Source organism: Podarcis pityusensis (assembly GCF_964106645.2).
Source record: "Podarcis pityusensis genome assembly, chromosome: 1".
NCBI lineage: Eukaryota > Metazoa > Chordata > Lepidosauria > Squamata > Lacertidae > Podarcis > Podarcis pityusensis.
This window is the reverse complement of record NC_138028.1, coordinates 79,068,212-79,079,117: the sequence shown is the minus strand read 5'-3', so window position 1 is coordinate 79,079,117 and position 10,906 is coordinate 79,068,212. Positions and strand designations below refer to the sequence as shown.

Genomic DNA, 10,906 nt, shown 5'->3' with positions numbered 1-10,906 from the left:
TTTTGAAACCTTACCTGTGGATAGAAGGTGGCTTTAGTGCTGGATGAGCTACTAGAGGAGGCCCCGGTTACGTGGTTTCTGTCATAAAGAGGGGCACCGCTACTTCCCCCCATCAGGCTCATGGAGCTGATCATAGATTTTCCACAAGAGATGCCTATACGGATGTAAGGAGGAGAAATGGAACAAAGGTCAACTTGTCTAGCTCTTCTACACAGTTAAATCAAAGCCGTCCTCGAGATCCTTCGTATACAAATGTTGCGCAACACTCTTCTCCTTTTACTACAAAGCTCCATTTCTATTTTTTAATGTAATGGACTATCGGAGAATGCCCTAAGCCTGGGGCAGCAAACCTCAAGTCCATAGGTGGTCCTCTGGGCTATCTGGTCCTCGGGATGCTCCCCAGGCCATGCCCCTCTCCTCAGGCCACACCCCTACTCCACACCATCCTCATTTGCTTTTGCATCTCTGGAATCAAAGAGTGCCGGCTTGCCCCTGCGATCGAGGGGTCTGGGACCAGGTGATGTGCACACACCATGAGCACCTGCTGCGGAGCGTGCCAACATCACCAATGACACTAAATGCCTGACTTCTGGATGATGCAAGACAGGTGCCTGTAATGTGCGCAGTAGCTAATGTACTCCAATATAACACAATGGGCACAATACGATGGCGATTACGCAGCATCATTCAATTGCTATTTGACACACTGCGAAGCTAAGAGGATGGGGGGGGTGAACAAGAAAGATAACAATGAGGTACCATCCTTACCAGTGAATGTGCCATGCTGAGAACTCCCTGGAGCGATAAAATTTAAAGGGACATGAGGAGTGCCACTGACGTATTCATGTGGGAAAGGTCCATTGGGTCCAGCATAGCGCTGACATACCACTCGCTGGCAAACGAAGTACATTGATCCCATAACGAAAAGGGTAAGAATGATACCAATGACAGGCCCAATAGCACTGCTGTGGGGCTGTGACTCATCGGGAGGCGATTTACTTTTTGCTGTAAAAAACAAAACAAGAATTTAATTAATTAAAATTAGATGTAAATGCTCTGAAAGGAAGCCAGATGACAGCATATTCATAAATATATACTTCACCCCATTTCCTTACAACATATATATTAGCAGTGTCACTCAGGACCATGGATGTTTACATTTGGAGCTACTTTTCAAACTATGAAGGAAATCCACAGAGCAGCTCAGCTGACACAGTTTGAGTGTACATACTTTCTTCTTCTAAGGCTTTCCCTTCTGCAACTCTCAATACTGCCAAGTTCTCAGTCTGAACCCAAAGTCAATGAAACAGTGAGTGCAATTCAGGAAAGTTAAGGAGACCAAGATTTTGTACAGTGCCAATAGGACATCAGCTGTGAGAGAGTGAGCAGGAAACTATGGGTTGGGGTGAAAGAGGACCATATCAGAGCATCCTTGAATTCAGATGCATAGAGATGCAACTCTCTCCTGCTTGCCCTAAAACTTGCCTATCAAATTCTCTCTGGAAAAGCTGTGCTGTAGTAATGAGAACCAGAAGTACCCTTCCCAGGGTGAGGTATAAAAATTCTTCCCCGCAGCTTGTATTCCCTAATTCATCATACTGCTTGTCCCCTCCCCCCTGCCCCCAATCATTGAATCAGTCCCCAAACTTATGGCTGAAACAAATCTTCTATCTTTGTGCTGAGGCAAGATGATGTGTGATGCTCATTTAGTTGTAGCCTTTCAGTAGAGACACCCCTTTTCACTTTAATGGTTGACAGCTGTGTGCGGCCATTTAAAATTTCCCACAGTGCCTCAGAACACCTAGCTTCTAGATTCCTGCTGCTGCTGCCAGGCATATTCACATCTCTTTTTTTTGGGGGGGGGGTCAGGCAACATAGAAGGGGACTGATGGAGGATGCTATGCCAACCCGCCCCCCAAAACAAAACCCCTGTGAAGCTGGCCTGAGGATACCAATCAGCAGCTCCTAAATTCTGGAAGGCATGATAATAATTAAAAAAATCACACGTGTGTTCTATTAGCAACAGCTTCTGCAGCCTTTTTCAATATGTAAAGGGGCTTAACATTTTTAATATCATTTTATCCATCCATGCGGTAGGTGAGGATGAACGTTTGTGATGGGCTCATGGTCATCCAGCGAGCCTTATGGTCCAGCAAATAAATATGTATTTTTAAGGCTAACAAATCATCTGAAGCATTTCCTCATACAGGCCCAATTATTTTAGTTCACGTAAGGTGACTTCTGCTGCAGTTTTAAGTTGTTAACTACAGCCACTGAAACAGAGAACAGCCCCTTTATTCTCCCTGTTCAATTCCCCTTATAAGCCTTTTGCGATTATCTCAGTGCTGCTATCTGTGGTCTTTTCCTCACATGGGTCCCAGGGCTCAGAGAACAGAATTATCAGACTATCTACATTCAAAAAGCCTCTCAAAGAACTTATGGTTAATATAAACCATGCAGGGACTGAAGCCAATTTGAGCAGCCACCAAAGGCTCAGACAAAAATAATTGCATCCGCTTTGGCCTTTTGATAATTGCTGCTGGGCTACATTTTGTTGGGGGCCTGACTACAGCACAGTAGTTCCTTGACAGGATGCGGATTGGGCTACGGTTTACTGTTGTTTTTAAACAAGACAGATTTCTGAACATTGCAGGGTACTGTTAAAGGATATTACATTTTTAAGTGTACACACACAGAGCTGTGAGAAGCATCTGGCTCCAACCCAGTAGTAAAAGAACTGGGTTTACGTTCTTAGACCCAGGGGGCAACCTCTCACAGGGACATTAAAGAACTAGATGCAAAAAGCCCCTTACCGCATGCAAGTTCATCAGAGCCATCATTGCAGTCTGGAAAGGAGTCACATTGCTGCTTTATGAGAATGCACTGGCCACTGGCACAACGAAACTGATTTGGGAGACAAATTGCTGCAAGGGGGCAGGGGAAAGAACAGTGGAGGAAACTTGTATCATTCTCAGCTCAAATAAAATGATGAACAGATCATTATCACGAAGCCAGACAACAGTTTTTAAGCACCTCCAAACTGCACAAATTTACATTTTATTTATAGAAATGAAACATGCTTCACTGTCAAGTTCTAAGGAGAAAAACGGTCAACAACCTGCTGTTCAGAGTCTGCGTTGTGCCGATGTGTGAGGGCTACACCTCAGCTGACATGGACAACCAATGAAATATGGCTGCAGTTTGAACACCCTATGACGTGTGACTCAAGGTGGCATGGGAGGCAAAGCTGCCACTGACAAAACACTGATGGATGCTCTAAACTCCTGTAACAGCCAAGTATGGCTTCAAAGAATTACTTCCACTTCCTGTTTGCCTGCTATCACTGTTGTTCCCAGAAATGCCCAGAAGTGCCTTTAGTCAACTAGCTAAAAGATTAAGGTAACAGGTCTTACTTTCACAATCAGCTTCATCAGATTTATCTTGGCAATCAATTTCTCCATTACATCTCAGACGTGCATCAATGCACTGCCCTTTCTCACACTGGAACTGGGATGCTGAACAAATTGGGCAGCTGTCTTCATCACTCTGATCATCACATTCAGGAAACCCATCACATCGCCATGCCATAGGGATGCAGTCTATCTCCCCAGTTGCACAGGTAAACTGGTCTGGAGAACATGTGGGAGGCTCTGGGGAAGGGAATTAAAAACAATACATCATCAAATTATTTTCAAGTCTTCCAAGAGATTAAACCAATTTAAAACACTTTAAAGCAATTTAAAGCATTTAACCACACACACACAATCTTGTATTAGATTCTGAAACAGCATCAAGGCTGTTATAGGGAAGGGGGAGAAATCACATGAGTGTTTTGCCAACTTTACAAAAATATGAAACACAGAGAACCCACTACAATAGCTGCAACCTGATGTTCTGATTTGGTGACAGACACTACAAACCAGGGGTCGGCAACGTGCAGCCTAGAGGCTGGATGCGGCCGATGAAGACAGTTTTACCGGCCCATGAGCTGCCCCTGAACTGAGCTTTCTGCTCAGCGAGTCCCCTGTGCGCTGCACTGAACTGGCGCAGTGTGGTGTGGGGACTCGCCAAGCGGTGTCGGAAATTGCATCTGCACATGCACAGATACTGGAAATTGCATCTGCGCATGTCAGACGCCGAAAATTGCTTCTGTGCAGGTGCGATTTCCGGCGTCTGGGCATGCGCAGAAACAATTTCCGGCGCCGTGGACATGCGCAGACGCGAATTCCGGTGTTGCGCTGCGCCAGTCCGGCCCATGGATGATCTCCGTGGGAGTGATCCGGCCCACGGCCGGTCAACCTTGCTGACCCCTGCTATAAACCATGGCCTAACTATAGCTCAGCCCCCAAGCTTGATGCAGAAATTGCTACGTGCATATCTATGCAAGCTGTCTATTGTGACCAAAATGTATTTCTAGCTGCTTTTGGCTTCAGAATTTATAAACCTCTATTGAAAAGTACATCTGAAAAACTGTACATTTGAAGTACATTTGAAAAATACAGATACCATTTCTAACATGCAATATGAAACACATGCATAAAATAAAGGTATGTTAAAATTTAAATTCATGAATAAGAAGTGCTTTCAGGGGACTTCTAATAGCATTGTGCTCCTTTACTCTGGAACAATTTATTAAAGGAGGCAACACAGCTAAAGCATCAGCTCTGATTTTCCCAAACTGCCAAGGACAGCAAAATTAGACCTGATACACACCTGCTTCTAAATCATGTGATATCTCACCACATCTTGATGACTCATGGGTATACATGTGATCTACCACCACTGAAAGTTGCTGAATGGTATTGGATGGTTGTTTCACACATACGAGCCTCACTAGGTGCTTTAGGCTTTGAATGATAAGCATGCATGTATGAATTCACTCTTGTTGCCCACTAGCACAAGGATGAATTCAATCAAATTCAGTGCTTAAAAATTAAATTATTATTAGTATAAGCACCGTGTTTGAATTCTAAGAATGTAGTTAATGTAGGGACTCATGAATTAGGAAGCCTCAGGAAATAATACAGCAACTAAGATTTGCCACTCACAAGACCACAATCATTTGTAGCCAATGCAAATGTAGATTGGTTCTTCCCCCTCACTTTCCATGCCTGTCCTAGTGGAGATGTTTGCCCTTCACAGTGTTATAACACAAATGAAAGCAGATCAAAAATATGAAGAAGAAAAATCTTTGAAAAAAGGCAGTAGATAATATCAAGCTATTATTGCAAGATGAGGCTGGCTCTGTGTTTAAAATTGCTGCATCCAGGACACAGAACAAGATCAGAGTAAAACGATTAGGAAAGAAAAAGCGAAGACATGGATTTATTGCAATCAAAGCAAAATGCAACATGGCAATAGGAGGAAAGGCTCTGGAAACCTCTTGGAAGTTGAGAAACATGGGCAAAACAGACTCTCTTTCTTCATTTGCAGAATAGATACAAAAACTCCGGTACCACAGACCATGTTGTGGTCATGAGATAGAAATTGTTTATAAGGGAAATTACTCTCCCTGGGGAGCTCATAGTCCTAGCAAATATGCCATTTAAGAGAAACAAGCATTCCAAAGTAAACTTAAGAAGAGAAGTAGTAAGCTGAAATGCTGGAGAAGATTCTTTCCTTAAGAGATGAGATGCTCATTTCTCCAGAAAACACAACCACAAATAAATAAATATATATATCAGTGGCAAAAGAAAAGTAGGCTATAGGCAGGGGTGACAGAAACAATGTCACAAACAAAGTACTTAAAACTCGAACTGAGAAAATGTTGGAGCTCAAAATATGCTGCTGTTGAGTAACATGGCATCAGTTCCTTTTAATGATGTTTTGCATCTAACTACCACACAATGATTATGCTATTCCCCACCCCCTCTCCTTTGACTGCCAAGGAGTAACAACAACTGTTAAGCTTCCAGGAAAAGACTCAGAAACCCAAGTCCTCTTTTCGAAATTCTGAAAGCAGAACTCCTAAATAGTGGCCTAATTTCATATGAAATTTAGGCTCACCAGACAACTACAAACAGCCCGAGCCAGCATCAGCTCCTGAGAGAAGGCTCCTGTTTATTCCTGAAGCAAGAGAGTCCTTTTGTTCCCCAAGAAACAGGCTGTAAGTTTACTGAGGAACCCAGAAGACTAAGCACAGAGGTTTGTACACAATGACTTTAAAACAGTGGAAAGTGCTTCTGCAAGTTCCAGGCACAGAACCCATTTTTTGTTGATACTACAAGCACCAGCACTTAACACAGTCCTGTATGCAATCTATGCCCTATACCAGGGCAGTCCAACTTTTCATGCCAAGTGGGCTGCAAGAATATGGGGCGCTTGCCTTTTCAAAGCCAGCTACGTTGAGGCGCCAGGTTTTGGGAAGAAGGTGCAAAGTTCTGACAGGGTCTTAGAGCCTTCCCACTTCCTTCCCCAAGGGTGGGCAGGGAGGAGTGCTAATTAGGTTTTGGGAAGGAGGTGGGAAGACTCTAGGACCCTGTCAGAGCCCTCAAATGTTGTCTAGGGTTGCATGAAGCCCAAGCAAGACAAAAGAGTGGGTGAAAAGTATCCACTTTTTGTCCAAGCAGCCTATCCACATCCTTAGAGATAGCAAAAAACAGTCTAATACTGTATTTGCAATAATCATGAGAAAACATGACTTGAGTTTCTTTTGAATCTGTATCAGTCAGATTTGGGGGCAAACACCAGGGGAAATGTGTGCATGAGCTTTATAGGAATTCCACCCATAAAGAAAAAGCCTGTAGAACAAAGACATCTAAATGTGCTTGCCTACTGAAATCTAAAGAGCTTCTTAAGTTCTGCGGAAAGCACATACAGAAAACTTCCACTTAGGTCACCTACCTCCACATGTTAAGAGGTTCTGTAGAAGGACCAAGTGAACTGGGCAGGAGCACCTTGGCGTTCCATCTCCTTTCGCTATGCAGATGTGTGAACATCCACCGTTGTCCCGGGAACAGGGGTGTGCAGCTTTATAAATTTAAAAAAGAAAAAAGAATAGTTATGCTCCTACTGTTAAATGACAACTATGACAATTTTGAAAAATTGTTCATATATGATTTTCATACATTTATATTTTCATTTCTTTATATATTATTTTTCATATATAACATTTTAAGAAATGTTACAAGAAAGAAAGGAAAAGGAGAAGACTGTGTTTATAGCCTAGGAAAAAAACTATCACTGGATAAGAACACAATATATGTTTGTGCACTCACAAAACATTTTTAATGTTGTAAATTGTTGTGACACATCTCAGGACCTTAGGAGGAAGGGTGGATAATAAATAAAACTGCTGCTGCTGCTGCTGCTACTACTAGGTACAGTGGTACCTCGGGTTACATATGGTGCTTCAGGTTAAGAATGGACCTCCAGAACGAATTAAGTACTTAACCCGAGATACCACTGTACTACTAGTAGTACATAAGATGTCTGAAGTCCAAATATCATGTTGCATTAAATTGCACAATCAGAATTTTATTTATCAATTGAAATGTATATACGTACAACTTTTTAATTTATTTGAGCGGAACCCTCAAAAGGGTTTACAAAAAATAATATACTCCTGAAATGTTATTTTTGTTTCCGTGTGTGAGGAGGACACACAAAAGTAGCAATTAGACAAGACCAGGGGGGAAACTAAACATTATCACAAGGTCTAGTGCCATTTTCAAGCAATAGCATTTATGTGTTAAGGGACTGAACAATGACATCTATGTTTTAAGGGTTTTTTTGTTCTTTGGTAGTAGTAGTCATAGTAGTAATGCCACCTCTTTCTCTCTGGTGCAGCTAAGTGGAAAATTCTGTAGTTCACCATGCTTATATTGCTTTTGGTAGTCAACATTTAACATGTGAACTTGTGATGCCCTTGCATAAATCACTGACCACTAAAAAACAAGTTTTACCCCTTAAAAGTGTTTGCTGTAACAGATTTTGCTTTTAAGGACAGATCTGTGCTTCTCAGTGCTCAAGGGCAATATTCTTTTCAAGTGTGAGTGAATACACAAAGCTTGCCATTAAAATATATCACATGCATTTGCAATGTAAATTTGCCACTTAACAAGGAATCAAGCCTTTTTTATTTGTTTTCAGATTTACAAAAGGTATTTGCCACTGCCACGGTAATGATGGTGTGAAATAAGACAGGAAAAACATGGTTGATTAATTCTTATGCAGGACAAGTTGATTTAACTGCCAGCTATTGTCATATGCAGAGCATCTAAGACACTGGTAAGCCTTATGAGATACCAAGAAAGCTCTTGTGATCCAGGGAGTGAAAATCTGGACCTTTACTTAGTGCTTTCTCTCCCCCCCCCCCCCAAAAAAATAAAGTATTTATCTGCAACTAATTGTAGATAAACTAACCTGTATCCAACTAATTTCTTCAGGGTAGAAATAGGTCAATTTTTCCTAACAGTAACTTCTATATTCCCTAGGTATATCTTAAAATAATCAAAATATCGCACACTAGAACACAGCAACAATACCTGCTTAAGTTCTATCCTATTAGTAGTGACCTCATGGCCTTGGTCAGTGAGCTGAGAAGGAAGATGCCCATGTATATTGTGTTTAAAAGTCTAAAGCATCAAGGAGAATGTATCACTGCAGAAATTTGAAATATCTAGCTCTGTAATAAACTTACAAAATTCCTCCATGTCTACATCTTCAACTGCATGAATGCCAGTTAGGTGAACTATTCGACCTTGTATTCTTGTCCTCTTGTACCCATTAGTTTTCTCAGCTCTTTCTATCATCTGCTGCTGGCGGTCAATCCAGTAGAGATGATTTCCCAATACTGTCAGTCCCATTGGCTGAAGAATGTTGGCATCTTGTAGTGTCACACGGTTTGCTCCTGAAAGTAAAATACTACTTTTGTGATGACATGCTTTTTAAAAAAAAAAAAAGTTAATAAAATTAGTCCAAAAAATTTCAGTGACTGCTTAGTGTTTGCTTAACAATTTTTCAGCATCTCCATTATTGGATGTGAGGAAGTTCAAGAACAATCTGGATAAAATGGATGCGGAAACAGACACATGGGCCTACCAAAAGGACTAATGAGGAGAAAATGGCCAACCAGTATCATTCAATGCAGAAAAGAGTGCCCCATTATATCCTGTGTCAGAGGGCTTTTGGATCATTTTTGAAAGCAATGTCACTTGGGCAGACTATACATGAAAGAGTAATTATTTTTCTAGTTTTCCAAATATGGTTTGAATGTGCATGGACGCACGCGCACTTTGTGTGCAGCAAGCAGCCAATTTCATTTCTTACCAATCTGAATGCACATACCAGTGTAAACATGTTTCTTCCCATGTGACCATAGCTTTTTAAAGCTTCATACTTTTATACACTAACCCCATATATCTGGTGCCACAATTATATGCCAGAATACGCGGCTTAGGGGAGAACTGTAAATCTGTAAGAGCTGCTGCTGTAAGTGGGAGTTAATAAACAAATTGGCTACATTCTTGCTTACCTCAAATGAATATTAACCCCCCCCCCCCCCCGTGGATATTAGAACTGCAACAATACACCCTGATCCACAGAAATACCAGTATAGGGTCTTTTGTCCCCTGCCAAACAGATGATCAGCAGTATCAGCTATGGAAGTGCTGGGTGCTTTGTGGAAGTATGGCCTCTAAGTGTGCTATAGTTCCATGAATTCAGATGAGCAACACAGCCTCACGTGGATTTGAGTAATGCAGCTTAAAGTAATTTAAGCAGGTTACTGAATATATATTATGAAATCTATACAGGCATCCTGCATACCTAGCATTATTTATACACAGTCACTTAATTATAATAGGCTCTCAATTCGCTTTTTAAAATTTAAATAGTCTCCAAAAGGATTGGACTCTGTCCAAGGGAATATAAATGCACCCTATTTAACTGTTTTAAAAACATGCCACTGCAAAAAAACAAAACAAAACAAAACAAAAAACAAGCATTTGTAATTTATGCACAACTATTAAGAAGAAACAACCTGCATTTTTTCTATTATGTCAGAAGAGCCACATTCCAGCCATTTCTGAGTGTGTGAATAATCTTTCCCCCCCAAACATTATTTATGGGTACCTGGTGCCAATATTTCTAATTCGATAACCTCTAATACCTTTGTGAGAACTTAAGTGTGTAAAATCTCTCTTTTTTTCTACTGACTTTTTTTATAATTGTCACAGAATAAAATATTGTAGGTGCAGACTGCAAAATGCTAATGAGCAAACAATTCTGCTAATTTACTGAATAAAATTGCTTGAGCTCAGCCATGCATGCAAACGCAACATTTCTTCTTACTGCAGCTGGTATTAAATTGATTCAGAAGATTACACTGTACAAAGACTCTTGTTTTACTCTCCCAGCCCCCTGCAAAGGAGTACTTTGTGGCATACAAGTTATACTAAATAAAGGAAAACATCTGAGGGGTAAGATTTTTTTTTTAAAAAAAACACATTACTAGTAAATAAATAACAATTACCCAAAAACAAAAGTAACACACACAGTGCTACAAAAAAAATAAAATAAAAATGCACAAGTTATACAAGAACATTTTGCCAAAGTTTATCATGTGAGGTTGATGGCTGTGAATGATACTTATTCTTATTCACACATACAATCAATGCATAACAAATCTCAATAAAAATATTATCTTCTTGTTATCCATTTAAAGGCTATATTTGTTTGGCAAGTTTCTCTGTAAGAATGATGGACCAACAAACCCCAAAAGCAAGTCCTTGCAGTTTCTCAGGCACTTCCAAGAATCACTTCTCTGAAAATCTAGTTATAGGAGTTGGATACAGACATTCAAACCCAATGGCTGGGATCCAAAGAGTTCCCTGACATACACTCAGCGACTAGTTTTCTTAAAAGAAAAGCAGACCAGACCTATCCCATGCCAGATCACAATCTT

The 10,906-nt window shown here is 40.8% G+C and overlaps 1 protein-coding gene across 1 annotated transcript in view; it reads right to left on the bottom strand.

Annotated features, from left to right (window-relative positions):
• LRP5 (LDL receptor related protein 5) overlaps positions 1–10,906 on the bottom strand; it is a gene marked incomplete at its 5' end in the record, with an annotated part of 68,795 nt that overhangs the window by 4,641 nt on the left and 53,248 nt on the right. Inside the window, 6 exons of the mRNA XM_081002765.1 lie at positions 15–154; positions 769–1,005; positions 2,814–2,924; positions 3,414–3,650; positions 6,844–6,969; positions 8,642–8,851. Coding sequence (XP_080858891.1) covers positions 15–154; positions 769–1,005; positions 2,814–2,924; positions 3,414–3,650; positions 6,844–6,969; positions 8,642–8,851 — 1,061 coding nt within the window. The remainder of the gene's footprint in view (positions 1–14; positions 155–768; positions 1,006–2,813; positions 2,925–3,413; positions 3,651–6,843; positions 6,970–8,641; positions 8,852–10,906) is intronic.